Consider the following 16,952-nt stretch of genomic DNA (forward strand, 5'->3'; position numbering starts at 1 on the left):
GTACAGTTACTGGAGTAGATTTGAGTCATCTGCTACGGAAGGAGGAGCTTTAGAAATCTGATTCGATTGGGCATCGCGTCTTAATCAAATTGTATTATTTCCATTCCACGTTGGACTGTCAGATTTCAGTCAGCTACTGTCTGTTTGTACTTGTATCGACCAGTGAAAATGTTGATTTAAAGCTTGCTTGGAAACAAAGAGTTAAATGAAGCTTTAACGAAATGTTCTGTTGTGACCCAGTGCAGCAGATGAAATTTCATCCGTTTCGATAAGATTTCTGGGGACTTCCTGTTGCGCTCGGTCTGAATGTCTAGTTGTAACCATTGGCACCTGAGTTGAAATTTTTGCCCTCTAGTAAAGTCACTTAGTTACATGTAGTGAGGTGCTGCGCTAACAGGAAGACTTTTTTTTCTTGCTTCCTAGACTTTGGATTGTTGAAAACACGCTCTTCTACGTCTGCACAACCTACGACAAGCACAGTGGTTTATACTAGGCCTGCAATAACAACTTTTTCTGCAGGTAAAGAGACTTCTAAACAAGCATCGTACTGGCAATCTGATACATGTGACCCTTTTCTGCAAAACAAAGACATAAAGGACAAATGTGTAACTTGTCAAGCTACTAAAGCCTCAACAGTTGAGAGTATGAAACAGACAGTAAGTTCAAGTCAATGCGACACCTCAAAGCCAGCAGCGCCCCCAGCAGGGATGCTGGGCTTTGGAGACAAATTCAAAACAGTACCTGGAACGTGGGATTGTGATACATGTCTTGTCCAAAACAAACCGGAAGCTACAAAATGTATAGCATGTGAGACACCAAAACCTGGAACGGGAGTAATGCCTGCTCTGACATGACCAGTGGTCACAGACAGCTCGGTGACAGTGACATCCTCCTCGAGCAGCACTGACACAACAGCCACTCTGGGCTTTGGAGACAAATTTAAGAAGGCGAAAGGCTCTTGGGACTGTGGAATATGCCTTGTACCAAATAAGACGGAAGATAACAAATGTGTAGCCTGTCAGTCTGAGAAACCAGGTATGGTCCTTTTTTTCCTGTTGTTTCCATCCTAGCCTCTGTGGATCTTGTACAGAATAAAAGTACGTTGCATATATGGAATATTTTAAGCAACACGATTCCCAGGTACGGTTGATGGGTTAGCGGCTGTCTGCAGGATTGGTTTACAGGCACTTCAGAGGTCTCAGCCCAGGTTCCAGCCTGTCGCATAAATTGAACTGATTGTGAAATGTATTAGTACGGAGCTGGATCAATGCAGATACCCCCGGCTTTGCAGCTGGTGAGGGAAGATGGCTGAAGTGGGTGACTTAATTTAAAAACAACATAGTGATTTTTCACTGGCGAAAATGAGAACTCCATAGAAAGAGTTAAAAATGACTGCGTTTTTCTCTTTCAAAAAATAAGTAAAAAAAATTACAGAATGTGGCCAAAATGCCTCTACTCACCGTTTGTATGTAATTGAGGGGAGATGTGAAGCCAGATTTCAAGACAGTGTAGTCTTAACTAGTCTTAAGCTAAAGCAGAGAGATGCCTATGAAGGTCAGTGGTAGGCTTCAAGAAAGCGAGTGACCCGCTGGGTAACTTCTTCAGGGCAGTACTGGGTTGTTTCCCATTGTGTGTGACCATAGTTGATTTTGAGCGTGGTTGTATTGTTTTTAAAATACGATTCTAATTCTAACTTTGACTCTAAATGTCATTTAACATGCCATTACATCGAAAAACACCTGTGCAAATATATCGTGGAAGAAACAAATTAAGATGGACTAGACCGGGCTTTTGTAATCATCCTGTGCGGTAAGACTGAAATTTCCTGAGGTAAGATAATGGATTTCAGACAGAGTTGATTCTCTTGGACTTCCAACCTCTGAGCGGTCAGTCGGCATCTTTGTCTGAGGCTCTTGCCATTGCAAGGAGGAATTTTGGAAATGAGGGCTTTACTGTGACCATGGTGCAGTGAATTGCACGGTTACGTTGCACTTGTCAAGAGGAAGAGCGATGCAAGTAATACTAGGATAAAAGTTTTCTGCGTGTGCTGTGGAAGGGAAGAGCCATTCTTGTCTTTCCGGTTTTGAATTTGAAGCGTTATCTTCTGCTTCTCTCTTAAAAGGCACCTTTTTTTTAAAAGGCACCTGTCAGGCCTCTTTATGGAGGTTACACTGTGGTCAACAGCAGCAGAAGCTTGTGTGCTGAACAGAGTTGTGTGTTGTTTGGAAGCTTTGAGTTCCACTCTGTTTTTTTTGTTTGTTTGTTTCTTTGTGGGTTTTTGGTGGCTTTTATTTTTTTCAGGGGCGGGGGGGGGGGGAGTTGCGGAGTAGTTTTGAACATTTCTGTGGGATGTGACAAATCAAATTTAAAAGTTAATGTTCATTTTATAGTTCATGTTCAAACAGGATGGTTAACTGTCTTGTTTGTCTCACAGAGGGTCCAACACCTGTGACCAGTAGCAGTGCATCTGCATTTTCTGCTCCTTCTGGAGAATTTCTGGATTTAGACAAATTCAAGACGCCCGAAGGAAGCTGGGATTGGGAGACCTGCTTGGTTCAAAACAAAGCAGAGGCCACGAAGCGTGTAGCCTGTGAAAGTGCAAAGCCAAGCACCAAAGCAGAGCTCAAAGGTAATACTTAATGATTAAAACGAGGATGCATATTCTGTGATTTATTTTTTGGTTTGCTCTGATTTTTTTTATATTTTCTTACCTGTTAAGCACAATTATTTTTTCCTTTGAGGTGTGGCAAAATTATTCGTTTTTCCTGTAGGAATATTGCCTAGATAACATCTGTTTCCACACTTTTCCCCAAGAATAAGTTTATCCTTTTTAGAGAAAAGCTTTCATTAATGACGTGCTTGTTCTTTACATGCCCTACACGTTGTTCATTTGGAGTTCAGACTAAAAACATGATCTTTCAAAGAAGTTCGTATACTTTTTAAAGCCAGGTGGTGGGCAGAAAACACAGTTGTGAAAAGTTTTATGTAGAGAGGAAGCATGGGGTTTTCTTGTTTGTTTTACTGTTTGGTTGGTTGTTTTTTAAACAGTTTTGACTGGAAAGATCAGGACTAGAATGTAGTTCAAACCTTCATGTACTGCAGATACACCGTGGGTTACGGACTTGACATTCACTTATTTCTGCAGGTTTTGGTACTGCGACTGCGTCCACAAAATGCTGCCTTGCCATCATTTACATTCGGTGTTCACTCAGAGTGTTCAGGTGCAGAGTCTGCAGCTGCCTCACAGTTTACTTTGGGAAGGACAGAAGAGAAGCAGGATTCTGTCACTACTGCTGCTCCGTTAGTGTTTGGAAAGAAAGCTGACACTGAAGAGTCAAAGACACAGCCTATCTTTTCCGTTGGGAAGTCCGAGCGTACAAAAGAAGAGAGCACAGCAAAACCTATGTTCAACTTCAGTTTCGTTAAACCATCAGAGAAGGAACCTGAGCAAGCAAAGCCAGCTTTTCCATTTGGGGTCCAAACCAGTACTTCAGGTAAACAGAGTATCTTTTGTCTTCACTTGTGCGCTTATGTCCATCAAGTAAGACCTCTGAAACCATACTAGAAAAAATCTGCGGGATTTGATATGTTCATGTACTAGAGCTTTAGAAAAAGTTTAATTCCTATATGCAGCATGTCTTCTGTCCTGGTTATTGATACGTACGCAATTAGTAGCAATCCCTTTTTTGATCTCAACACTAGGTTTAGACAAAAAATTGCGACACCTTAAGGAACCTGTCCTGCATCTCATACAAGCACAGAAGTTGCAGTGTCTCAATGCTAGCAGTACAGTTGGTGGTAAAATCTTTAGTAGGGTGAAATAGAGGCCTCACACTTTTCAGAGAAAAAAAGAGATGAGAGAGAGTATCTTATTCCCACGTACTTGCAACTATGCTGCAGAGTGTACTGCTGTTACTCTAGTGCTACAAAGGTCCAAAAATCACTGAACAGTTATTAGCCAGTTTTGTATTCCTTTAATTTGTTGAAAGACTGCAGTAGAGGATTGAAGTTTTTATTGAGGATCACTGTGTGGAAAAATTCTGATTGTTAAATGTCATTTGTATGACTTAAGAACCGCGTTTTGGAGTACAGAATTCAGTATTAATTCCAGAAGGGGTAAGGGGAAGGACATTAGCTAGTAATCCCGAACAAAAGCAGTGTATAGAGCTATACTGATTTTAATCGCAGTATTCTTACAGTTGACCTGTTACTGAACAGATATGTTTTGGGGAGATATGGTGGCCAGGGAGGCGTGTGTGTTTGTGTGCTTCCTCTTCTAGTTAAGGTTCTGGGGTTTGGTTTAGTCAGGAAAATTTGATGAGGCACCTTGTGTAAAAGGAAATGTTAACCAGCATTTTTCAACACGGTGTAGTCCCTTAAAAGTGTCATAGATGAAAAGAGGCCATAAACGCTGGGGGAAAAAGTTAGTGGGAAACTGAGAGCAGGATCACATTCAGTAGTGAGAGAGCAGCAGCCTAGGGAAAGCCGATGAATGACCGTAACAGATAGTTCTATTTTAAGTGTAAAACAACACTCAGTACTTTATAATGGTGGTCTTACCAGAGGGTTCTTCTCCATGGCTCCTAAAAGCACGTCTTGAAGGCATTCGAGTGCAGTGAACTTAAGCTGTAAGAGTTGGGCTGGTAAGCTTGGCCTGATTTGAAGCTGTAGGCACGGGGCTATAATTTCTGAACAGGCTACAAAAGAAACTGTACCACTGTGCTTTTCAGTGCTCCGTTTAGCAAAGCCATCAAATTGTTGCAGGCAATTGATGTTGTTCTTCTAAGAGCACCTGAAAGATATTTTTGTTTGAAGAGTTCAGAGGTACCGGTTAATACTGGTTCAGATAATTACAGCCAGCTCTTGGTGTTTGTGACCAATAAAGTTTGTGGCTCCAAAAGGAGTGGGTTAGTGCTAACTGATTAACTGCTGTATATGCAGAAATATGGAATCTGATTACTTACGCAGAGAGCACTTAAAATGTATTGTTTTGCTGGCTCTCAGTGAGTTGCATCTTAATGCTACCAAGGAATAAGCTTTTTGCTTCTGGCCCAAGTGTTTTAATTTGGTGAAAGCCTTTTCTGTGCACGTGCACATGCCAGAGAGGTTGCTTAAGTAATAGAAGCTATAGTAGCTGCTATCTTCTGGTTTTTGTAGAAGACAGAAATTGAATTCGTTAGCTTTGTAACTGTTATGCATACCAGAATTGGTTTTCTCCCTTTTGAAAATAGTAGAGGGTATGCCTATGTCAGATTTGGTGAGCAAGGTGATCAGATGAGGGCACTGCAAGACTGCCAGAACGCACCAGGTCTGGGGGGAAAAGGAATCCGGCTGAGCATAGGAATTTCTAAAAGGTAACCAAGGAGTTGTGCATTGATACAGTTATTCTAAATAATCAGATTCTCGTAGCTCTGCCTTTGGAAAGTCTGTGGCCCTTGCTGTAGTGGCTGTACACAGGATGCAGTCTACAAAACCAGAAATGCAGAAGTCCTATGTTTTGACTCCCTGGATTCATCAACCTGCTTCAGGATGGCTGGGGGAATCCAACTGTTAAGTCTAGCCAGACAGCGCAACTTGGGCTTAGCTGCCATTGTAACCAGCCTTGTTTCTCAACAGCAGCAAAGCTGAATGCATTGGAAAATATTTTCAGGTTTGGGCCTGCATAAGGTAGAAGGGACAACAAGTGGTTTTATATGCTAGGGAGTTCTTGTTCTTAGAGCTTTCCCTCTAGTTTGAGAGAAGCACATAACTAGTTTTATAGTGGGTTGACAGGAAAGAAGTGGGGGGGAAAAATGGGAACGCAGGGAGAAAGCCAAAGGCGTTATTACTAGAACAGGTTTAGAATGCTATTCTTTGCTTTTCATGAGCTTAGGGCAATGGGGAGTTTAAAGCTTAGCACTTCCTGAGAGGGTTTCTTACTCTACCGGCTCAGTTCTATCACTTATTTAAGGCAATTCAGGTCTCTGAACGGTTAAAGAACTGATACCAAATTTGATGAACTTTGATCCAGGATACTGACAAAACAGGACTTCATATAAACAATTTCAGTATGTTCATGAGGTTAGCTTGTGTGTTCTGTTAAATAGTAAAAAATGACACTTCTGTTTCTGTTTACCTAGCATAATTCTGCAAATGTTGCCTCCTTCTGCTTTAGAATGGAAATGCTCTTCTCCAAGAGAGCACTGTCCAAACTTCTTTGCCAAAATTTTTTGATTAAATTAATATTGTTTTATTTTGAAAACAAGAATAAGCCACAAACATGTTTTCTTGCTTCGGCTATCCAGAAGAACGTCAACAGTATTTTCAGATTTTCCTTCCCTACACAACTGTATGTAGGAAGAGTGCAGTTGGAAGCAGAAGACCTAAGATGATGTATCTTCTGTTTGTTTACTACAGTAACAAGACAATGGATTACCTCTTTATTAGAACTTGTGTAGCTTTGCAGTATTGAAACAAATGTAGGTATTAAAATACACATCAGTAATACGTTTCTGAATGGCTGAGTACCGTGCTCTCTTAGCATTGAAATACCCAGCCATTGGATTAGTTTGTCCCTCATGTTTGCTTAGTTTGGAAGCTATTTCAGAATGCCTTCAGCTTGTATTCTTCCCCAAAAGCATAGAACTCACTTCTCTGCATCCCCAATTCAAGTGAGAGAAACTGGGCACTGCAAACACAGGAGGTCTGCCTGTACAGAATCAGTGAAGACAAGTCTAAACAGCGGATTTTTTTGAATATGCAGCTGGGTTATCTGAATGTTCTTTATGCAGTGTACCTCAGTTTTAGTACAGATAGCACTTGTCTTGGTTCTTGTCATTAGTCTGAAGCTGCCCCTGAGAAAATCTTGAAAGGGAAAGTAGTGAAAGCTAATCAGCTGGCCCTTTCTTCTTAAGAACCAGTGTATTTTGTAATTCTCCCACTAATAATAAGGCGTCACGCTGGAGAATCGCGATTGTGTTGTTAAGCAAGACTGACTTCACCTGAGCGGTATAGTTGGCAGCTGTTGAATGTTTAATGGACTTTAAACAAACAAAAAAACTGAGCAGGTGGAGGTAGACATGGCAAACTGACAGGCGGTGTCAGATGCTTCTTTGAAATGGATAATCTGACTCCATTCACTTCTTTCTGGAAATAAGATCTAGTAATTAACCAAACAAAAGATAGAAGGGTTAAGACTGCATCTTTAAAGCAGCTGTGCTTGATAAATGTCTCTGGTCTTAAATCAATCTTTAGCAAAGCACAGAGACTTAGCAGCAGCTTGCTTATGCCAACGCTAAAAATACTTGATGTGTACAGGTAACCATGTCAAGGCTCTGGAGTTAATCCATGAGAACAATTCCTTCTGGTATTGGCAAAGGTGAGGATGCTTGCTTCTATAGAAATGAGGTTTTGAGCTGTGACTTAAGCTGTCACTTAGGTGACTGTTTAGGAAAGCTTCCTTTTAAGTTTTGAAGTATGTAAGCTGACAAATTGTTTAAGTTCAGAACTGGGTTTACAGTCTCTTGTTCTCTGACTGTATGCAACTTCTCATGTTTCAGACTGAAAGCAGAATTGCAGCGGTACCAGTCATACAACTATAATGCTTATTGCCAAGATTACCAGAACTACTACTCGCAGCGGAGTTACGATGCTTACGCTGACTACAACTACAGCTCCTATGCTCCCTATGACAGCATGCAAGCTGTTGGAGACTGCTCTTTAGGAGATTCTTTAATGGCTCCAGCTGTTTTTGAGGTAAAGATAGTGCACGCTTGCTATAAAGAAAATATTTCACAGATAGTATGTTGTACAGATTTGTGTGAATCAGCAAAAAGAATCCGAAGTTGAAAACATGCTTTCTGCTTAGTGTGAAGTTAAAAGAGCAGATTCCATTCAGAGGTGTTTGTATTTAAGTGCTTAAATAGTAAATCCATAGAATTAGTGATTTATACACCATTATTTGTTCACGCATACCAAAGAATGGTTTTGACAGCATAATTGCGTACGCTTCTTCTGTTCCTGTTCTTCTGATTTGCTTTGCTTAAAGCAAATTAAACAGTTGTTGTAAGTGGTCTTATCGTGGTCAATGTATTAGTTGTGACCTCCGGAGGTCCCTTCCAACCTGTACTGTAATATTGGCTTTCTTCTAAAAATAAGTAGATAAAATGCCATCTATCCTTGTAGTTGTAGGAAGAAGGAATGGATTGAGACTGCAGCACTTTGAATCTGTGATGCTTTCTGAAATGAGTTATGATTAACCTTAGCCTTTTCTGTCTTTCAGGAATCTTCAGTTATGACTGCAATCGGTGATGACCTAATTACTGACGGTAATAAGGGTTCTATCATTGTCACTTGAGTTTAGCCATCCTTGTGCCTTTTAACAATACAAGCCAACCTCTACTGGATGAAGAACATCTTGAAAATTCAGCTGAGGTCAAACCTCTGTGGGGTTGATCTGCAATCAGCTGGGGTTTTAAAGCTGATACAGCATACACTGACCGCATCAAGTAAAACGGGACACTGTCAATGCTTCGCAGCAGGTTTCTTGTACCTGTGCCTTCATTCCCATTTGAAAATGGTCTAAGACAGAATTTTGTTCTTTGTATTGGTTCCGCTAAACAGGTTTTATATTAGAAACTCAGTAATATGCAAAAGCTTTGTTCTCCACCCTGAGGTAAAAGCTTATGTTGCAGATTCCAAAAGGAGGATTCAGCTTGCACTTACAAATACGGTACAAAACATATTTGTGTCCTGTGTGGAAGGTTTGCAAAGTTCCTCACGTGGAGGCATTTTGTGTTAGTGTTTAGAAACTATCCTATGTAACGTGTATTGCCGTAGAAGTGAATTAAATGACTCTTGGGAGGGTTTCATGGCTGATTATCCTTAAACGTTATCTTTACTATCTTAAACATTGTCTTTGTCTTTATCTTGAAAGACAATTCTAGTCCCAGCCTTCTAATATACAAATTCCCAAAAGTTGGAGTTGTGAGGCTCAAAATTTTAGAGGACTAAATACCTCACTAAAATTAGTAGATCTAATAGCTTATTACACTTAGCTTAAAATACATTTTGTTAGCCATTTCACATGAAGTTTTTTTGTGTGCATGCCTCAGATTTGATACTTGTACTTACCAGGCTTTTATTTTCAGATCCACAGCTCTACTTGGATGTTGATGAAATGAACAGACAATTCACGGAGACAAGCGAAGAACTCTACAATTCACTCCTGAATTGTCACTGGCAACCTCTGGATACGGTCACTTCTGAAATCCCCTCTGCTATTTAAGTGTCTTCTAGAGCATGACCGTTAGGACCAAAGTGCTAAAACTACATTTCTTCTACATTATTCTAGCTCATAAGTTTTAAAGCACAATGATAGGTTGGGGTTTTTTTGCTATGCTTTTGACAGTTTCTGTAATCTTTTTGTTCATCACTCTCTTCTTGGAGCATCATGAAGTCATGTAAATATTCGAGAAATGTAAAGAGGTAAATGGGGTCTAAAGATAGACTTGCCTGTGTAAATAAAAAATTTGTTTCTGCAAACCTGCCAGCAAGGGATTTTACTTGTACCTGTGTGCAGCACGTTCTCTTCCGGCTTATGGAATTTAACAAGGTAGTAAGGGTATTTCATCTGTCTTTATTTTTATATGGGCATTAGGACACAAGCAAAATCTAGCTTTCCCTTGTTTTCCTGGTTCCTTAGGTAAGCGACAAGCCAAGCCTTTCATGTGCTTGCTTAGACTGGAAGTATGTATGGGAGACACTCACAGGCCTTGCTATGGAAACACCTGTGCCCACTTTTTCCTGCAGGCTGCTGGCTCTAACTGTACTACTGATACATGCTAGGTCAGCTAAAATTGGCTTATAAATAGGGTATGTTAAGCATATGGAAGTGTAGACTTCAACTGCCATAGCTACAAACATCCCGTGGAATGAGGATGATGTCTGCTGGCACTCTCTGCATCAGCATTCCGTTTTCCCTTGCCCTTCTTACTGTTAGACTTCTCAGCTGACGCTTTACAGCGAAGAAATTGCTACAACATAATCCGTGTTCTTAAACCTAAAAAAAAAATATTGGAGAAAACAACTTGCTGGTTTTCCCTCCTTGCTGGCAAGGAGAAAAATAGTCCACCAGGAACAACAAAAAAATCCTGGTAACAGCTCCTTAAGTTATACCCTCTGCTACCCTCTCTGATTGCTATGGTCTTCCTTCATTCATGGTAATGAAGTTTTAGAGCTCTGGTAGAAGGATGACAGTACTCAAGTCAAAGGAGATGAGAGCAATGAGGAAAGCTTTGCTTTAAGCTAGAGCAGTCTTGCGAGTTGCTGCCTTTATGCTGTTCTTATCTTGAAGGGTACAGAGTCTTTTGAGTCTTTTCCAGTCATAGGGACTCCATAACCCTATGAGTATGGAGAAATAGTTGCTAATTAACAGTGTGTATAAGTGAGTAAGTGAGGCTGGAAACAAAAGAATATTCCTCCAAGAAAAAAAAGGAAGCAGAAATTACTGTACTTAATAGCTGGGGAAGCTGTTAAAGCTAGTTGACACAGTTCTGGTACTGCCGTGTGTGTTTTGGGGGCAACATAAACCATAATTGCTGTGATGGCAGGTAAGAATCCAATTCTTTTTTATGGCTTAGTGTAGTCAGTGAAAGCAGTGGTCCTAAGCTGCATGCTGTTCTTAAATGTAATGCAAATTCTCTTTTGTGACTCCTCAGTACTTCCAGGTTACTTGTAGCTGATCACCAGCAACTGCTTCTGTTAGCTATTAGCTGTTGGGTTTTTGCTAGGAATACTTTCAGTCCTGAATTGAAATGATGACATCCTGAAACAGAAGAGGCTCTTGGAGTATTGTAGGAAGCACATTCTTCCTGGTTCTAGTGCAGGTGTACACGTAGGAGGGGACAGAAGGCAAAGAACCTCACATAGGTGGAGGGGGTGAGGTGGCATCACAGTTAGAGCTGTCGCAGTTAACTCTTCCCAAAGCATGAAAGCAACGTGGCGGGGAACAGGGATTTGTTGGGTTGCTTCTTTGTGTGAGCCAGGGAGTCTTTTGAGGGGCAGATTAATAAGAATATGACACAAGGTAGAGGTGGAATAGATGAAGCAAAGAATCTGGGTGGGAAAAGGGTTGCTTGTACGTGTCTATGGAATTGTTTCAGGGGACTGAGCCGGGGCAAATTCAAGATAATAGATGCAGCCTCCTTGAATTTGGATGGCAGTGCTGAAGCTTCAAAACCTTACAAGGTTTGATGCCACTTCAATTGTAGTGCATAGCTGTGGTACTTGAGCTCAGAAGTGCAAACTGCACAGGATTTTTTTATCTATTTTCTTCAACGTGAGCAGCAAAACATCTTCCAGGAATGTGCCTGGGTGCTACGCTGCTTTGACACGGCTTGCTTTGCATCACCAAACACAGTAGTTAGGTTGCATCGAGTACTTTGTGGAAACATTCATTGTGTTGTCACCCAGAAATGGGATGCTACAGATATGTGTTGGCCCGGCAGTATCAGTGCTGTTTTTTGGCCTTTGAGAGGTTGGTCCATAACATGTGACCTGTGTAATGAGGGGCCCACATAGATTGGTGACTTCATTAAGTCTGATACTGTGGTGGTGTGTGACCCAAGGCCCTGAACGTCAGAAAATCAGGCTGTGGCCACCTATTTTATGCAGACTTTGCCTATTAACAAGGTCTCTACACTGTACGTTAGAGACGTGCGCCTCCTTTTCCGGACTAGATAGTGAAAATACCAGTTTTGTAGTTCAGTGAATGAGATTGGTTGGGCTGTTTGTTCTCCAGAGCTGAAAAATGTTGGGAGTGTATTCTCTTGGAGTCCACAGAAATGAAAATGATGAGAGGAAGAGAACGTTGGTTGCAGCCCGCGTGCTGCTGTTATAAAGTAGTTCTCTGATGTCTTTTTCCCTCTGCTGAGACTTATCAGCCTATCGTCCTTTCCTGTTAGGAGCGCATACCTGGCTTGGGATGGTGTGCGCAGTGCAGATTCTTTACCGTAAGAGCACAGTGAATGCCAGACTTCTTCCTGTACTGCCGTGTTAACCATGAGTCACAAATTCAGGAAGCAGTGATTGCATCGGAACTGCTAGAATGCTTTGCGGAGTCTTTTTACTGGGTAAACTTCACAGCTGCAGTTACAACTTCCAGCCTGTGTTAGCTGAACACATCGTACTGGTGCCCGCCATCAGTTTGACAAAGATGGGATTGCAGTAGGGACTTGCTTTCTTCCTTCTTTTTAATTAAACAAGTCTTTGAAGCAACTTTTCCAACACCGCCATACTTCACTTCTTCCAGTTATTTTCTGTTTTACTTAACTGAAATGTTTTTTTTTCTTCCAAGCTTGAGGAAGTTTTCTACAAGAATGTCCCGTAATGATTTCATAAACTCTTTTCGTTGTACCTAGCTGCAACAGAGAGTGCTTTTATTCAAAAACCTGCTGGTTTTCTTTTCCAAGAAGTAGTGGGGTTTTTCCTATCTCTTCACTGATGGGAAAGGCTGTAGGACAGTAGCTTGAGGGGCTACTAATGCTGTCATCAGTGAGCCGGGAAAAGGCAGGAGTCCGAAACGGGTAAAAAGTACTTAAAAGGATACCAAAAGAGTAAACGGTACTTAAGCCGTGGATGTTTCTTTTTGCAGGGATGCTCTGGACCAACCGCTTCGTTCTAGCGCTACCTCAAAGTAACTTGCAGATAGAACTCACAGGGAAGGTTGATCAAATGGTGATGATCGCTGTCATTCTGCTGGACACGCAGATACTTGCCTTTCGTTTTGGCTCATTTTTAATACCAATTAACTTCAGTGCCTCGCGTTAATAGACACCGTTTGACTGCATCGGCAAATGTTTCTGAGTCGTGAGTGTCGTTAAAGGCCTGTCACCTGTTGTGGTTTAACCCGGCTGGCAGCTAAACACCACACGGCCGTTCGCTCACCCTCCCCCCTCCCTCTCTGGGATGGGGGAGAGAAACGGGAAAGTGAAGCCGGTGAGTTGAGATAAAGACAGTTTATTAAGACAGGAATATAATAATAACAATAATAGTAATAATAGTGATAATGATAATAGTATTAACAATAATAATGTGTAAGAAAACAAGTGATGCACAACGCAATTGCTCACCACCCGCTGACCGATGCCCAGCCTATCCCCGAGCAGCCGGCCCCCCACCCCGGCCAGCCACCCCTATATATTGTTTAGCATGACGCCAGATGGTATGGAATACCCCTTTGGCCAGTTTGGGTCAGCTGTCCTGGGTCTGTCCCCTCCCAGCTCCTGCTGCACCCCCAGCCTGCTCGCTGGCAGGACAGAGCGAGAAGCCGAAAAGTCCTTGGCCTGGTGTAAACACTGCTCTGCAACAATTAAAACATCAGCATGTTATCAGCGCTCTTCTCATCCTAATCCAAAACATAGCACCCTACCAGCTACTATGAGGGAAAATTAACTCTGTCCTAACTGGAACCAGGACAAACTGCTTCAGCACTTTTGATCTTTTACAAACTCAGCTAAATTATTTAAGTTCTACTTTGGGCACCGTGTTCCTTCATCAGCCAGGATTTTGTGGATAGAGTTGAGTCTTCTTATCACGCGAGGCCAATAAAACAACTGAGTAATTTAAACCTTTGTGGCTGCTCCCACCCCCAACACTTTCCCATTCCCATGACGACTTCTCATCCCCCAAATGACTTCTCACCCGGGGACCCGAGGTCTCACTCGGGGACCCACCACCCGCAGCCGCTCCCCATCAGGAGCAGACATCCCCAAACCAATTGGCGACGCGGGCAGCGGCAGAGGGCTGCGTTCAGCCCCCACCCCCCCCACCCCCCCCCGCTGACCGATGCAGGAAATAAGTGCAGGCAGAGGCTTTGCAGGGTGGAACAGTTTGTAATTTATTCCCGGGGTAATTAATTGTGGCTGCCACCCCCAGCCCGTCCCCAGGTGAGGCCCGGCCGCCTGCTCAGGCGGGGGGCCCGGCCTGCTGGCCCGTGCGGTCTCCGGCCCCCGGCTCCTCCTGCCTGACCCTATGCAGCCAGGACGTGTCCCCGACGTCGTCGTCCTGCTGGGACCTTGGCAGTCTGCGCCCCACCTGCCCCGCGTGCCAGGAGAAGCTCCTGACGAGCTCTCCTGCCATGGAGGGGCTGCGCTCCCTGCGCCGGGGCGAGACGCTGCGGGAGCGGTAGCTGGAGGGGCTCGTCTGGCGCTGCTGCTGCTGCTGCCGCTGCCCCAGCCGTGCGTTGCGCTGGAACCTCCTGCGTGGTCGTCGGGCCAGGCGCACGATGCCAATGATGTGCCCGCGGCACAGCGGGCAGGTGTCTCTTTCGGCAGCCCAGACGTGGACACACTCCAGGCAGAAGATGTGCCTGCAGGGGTCGATGCGAGCCGCGCTGGACATGCGCTCCAAACAGATGGGGCACGTCTCCTCCTCGGGGGCCTCCTCTGGCTGCCGCCGTGGCCGCCAGCTCATGATGCCTGTGGCCGCCGCAACGTGGAGCTGGTTTTCGTCTGGGGGAGGCTGCCCTGGTGCCAGGCACTCAGCAGCAGCCTGGGGTCTTCAGCACCCCCCGGGTCGCCGGCAGGACCTCGATGCCTTGCGTGTCGCTGTCTGGATCTCGACGCTTGGCGTGACACCAGCAGGACTACTGCAGATAGGAGCAGGAAGAAAACATTGCAGCAGCAAAGAGACATCAGCTTTCTAGGTTCAACCAATTGTCTAGAGTACTGTAGCGGTAACTGTTCTGTGTATGGATTGCAGACATTGCCGTTAGAATGGCAAATCTGCTTGTGGTAGGTTATACATGGCAAGACCGCGCTTAGGACAGACGAAACAGATAGATGTCTATAGATTTGAGAACATTACCGAAGGACCTCGATGGCTCGGGTGCAACAGCAATGGCTTCTCGTGTGCCTCTCGGCACACCTCCGCCTCTCTCTTTCCTTCCAGCCTTAGGACCTCGAGCTTTCGATACCACCAGCTGGACTGGCCGCAGGCGCGCCGCTCAGGGCATTTATAGCCAGCCACCTTTTGTGAGGCAATAGGGTGACATCACCAGGGTCTCGGGGTGCCCATCAAGCACTGACTTGATGGGAGTCTCACGTATTTGAAGTGACACTTCATTCTTGATACCTTAGGGCCCACTCCTTGGCCCACTCTTGGGTTCGGTCTCTTCCGAGATGGCTTTTCTTAATTAGCCTGATACCGCTCTCCTTGCTTGGCTTCTGTCAGCATGGAGCAGCCATCTCACATCAGCATTTTCTCGCAACAGTCAGGTGACCTCTGTCAGTGCTGCCAACAGGGGCACCCCGAGACCCTGGTGATGTCACCCTATTGCCTCACAAAAGGTGGCTGGCTATAAATGCCCTGAGCGGCGCGCCTGCGGCCAGTCCAGCTGGTGGTATCGAAAGCTTGAGGTCCTAAGGCTGGAAGGAAAGAGAGAGGCGGAGGTGTGCCGAGAGGCACACGAGAAGCCATTGCTGTTGCACCCGAGCCATCGAGGTCCTTCGGTAATGTTCTCAAATCTATAGACATCTGTTTCGTCTGTCCTAAGCGCGGTCTTGCCATGTATAACCTACCACAAGCAGATTTGCCATTCTAACGGCAATGTCTGCAATCCATACACAGAACAGTTACCGCTACAGTACTCTAGACAATTGGTTGAACCTAGAAAGCTGATGTCTCTTTGCTGCTGCAATGTTTTCTTCCTGCTCCTATCTGCAGTAGTCCTGCTGGTGTCACGCCAAGCGTCGAGATCCAGACAGCGACACGCAAGGCATCGAGGTCCTGCCGGCGACCCGGGGGGTGCTGAAGACCCCAGGCTGCTGCTGAGTGCCTGGCACCAGGGCAGCCTCCCCCAGACGAAAACCAGCTCCACGTTGCGGCGGCCACAGGCATCATGAGCTGGCGGCCACGGCGGCAGCCAGAGGAGGCCCCCGAGGAGGAGACGTGCCCCATCTGTTTGGAGCGCATGTCCAGCGCGGCTCGCATCGACCCCTGCAGGCACATCTTCTGCCTGGAGTGTGTCCACGTCTGGGCTGCCGAAAGAGACACCTGCCCGCTGTGCCGCGGGCACATCATTGGCATCGTGCGCCTGGCCCGACGACCACGCAGGAGGTTCCAGCGCAACGCACGGCTGGGGCAGCGGCAGCAGCAGCAGCAGCGCCAGACGAGCCCCTCCAGCTACCGCTCCCGCAGCGTCTCGCCCCGGCGCAGGGAGCGCAGCCCCTCCATGGCAGGAGAGCTCGTCAGGAGCTTCTCCTGGCACGCGGGGCAGGTGGGGCGCAGACTGCCAAGGTCCCAGCAGGACGACGACGTCGGGGACACGTCCTGGCTGCATAGGGTCAGGCAGGAGGAGCCGGGGGCCGGAGACCGCACGGGCCGGCAGGCCGGGCCCCCCGCCTGAGCAGGCGGCCGGGCCTCACCTGGGGACGGGCTGGGGGTGGCAGCCACAATTAATTACCCCGGGAATAAATTACAAACTGTTCCACCCTGCAAAGCCTCTGCCTGCACTTATTTCCTGCATCGGTCAGCGGGGGGGGGTGGGGGGGGTGGGGGCTGAACGCAGCCCTCTGCCGCTGCCCGCGTCGCCAATTGGTTTGGGGATGTCTGCTCCTGATGGGGAGCGGCTGCGGGTGGTGGGTCCCCGAGTGAGACCTCGGGTCCCCGGGTGAGAAGTCATTTGGGGGATGAGAAGTCGTCATGGGAATGGGAAAGTGTTGGGGGTGGGAGCAGCCACAAAGGTTTAAATTACTCAGTTGTTTTATTGGCCTCGCGTGATAAGAAGACTCAACTCTATCCACAAAATCCTGGCTGATGAAGGAACACGGTGCCCAAAGTAGAACTTAAATAATTTAGCTGAGTTTGTAAAAGATCAAAAGTGCTGAAGCAGTTTGTCCTGGTTCCAGTTAGGACAGAGTTAATTTTCCCTCATAGTAGCTGGTAGGGTGCTATGTTTTGGATTAGGATGAGAA

At 45.3% G+C, this 16,952-nt stretch overlaps 1 protein-coding gene across 11 annotated transcripts in view; it reads left to right on the top strand.

The window, feature by feature from the left end:
* LOC310895673 (nuclear pore complex protein Nup153-like) overlaps positions 1–10,176 on the top strand; it is a 31,521-nt gene extending 21,345 nt beyond the window's left edge. For 3 of the 11 annotated variants that reach the window (XR_014580858.1, XR_014580862.1, XR_014580863.1), the window contains exons 14-19: positions 424–1,830; positions 2,435–2,629; positions 3,146–3,494; positions 7,539–7,734; positions 8,261–8,306; positions 9,129–10,173. Coding sequence is in view for 2 of the 11 variants with exons in the window: in XM_083827238.1 (XP_083683364.1) it covers positions 424–854 (431 nt within the window). In the remaining 9 variants the exon portion in view is untranslated. Of the gene's footprint in view, positions 1–423; positions 2,221–2,434; positions 2,630–3,145; positions 3,495–6,284; positions 6,459–7,538; positions 7,735–8,260; positions 8,307–9,128 lie in introns of those variants that run through there. The other 8 variants (XR_014580857.1, XR_014580860.1, XR_014580861.1 and 5 more) reach the window with 8 other exon arrangements.
* Positions 10,177–16,952: the final 6,776 nt, after the last annotated feature.

Source organism: Anser anser (assembly GCF_964211835.1).
Source record: "Anser anser genome assembly, chromosome: 2".
NCBI classification, from domain to species: domain Eukaryota; kingdom Metazoa; phylum Chordata; class Aves; order Anseriformes; family Anatidae; genus Anser; species Anser anser.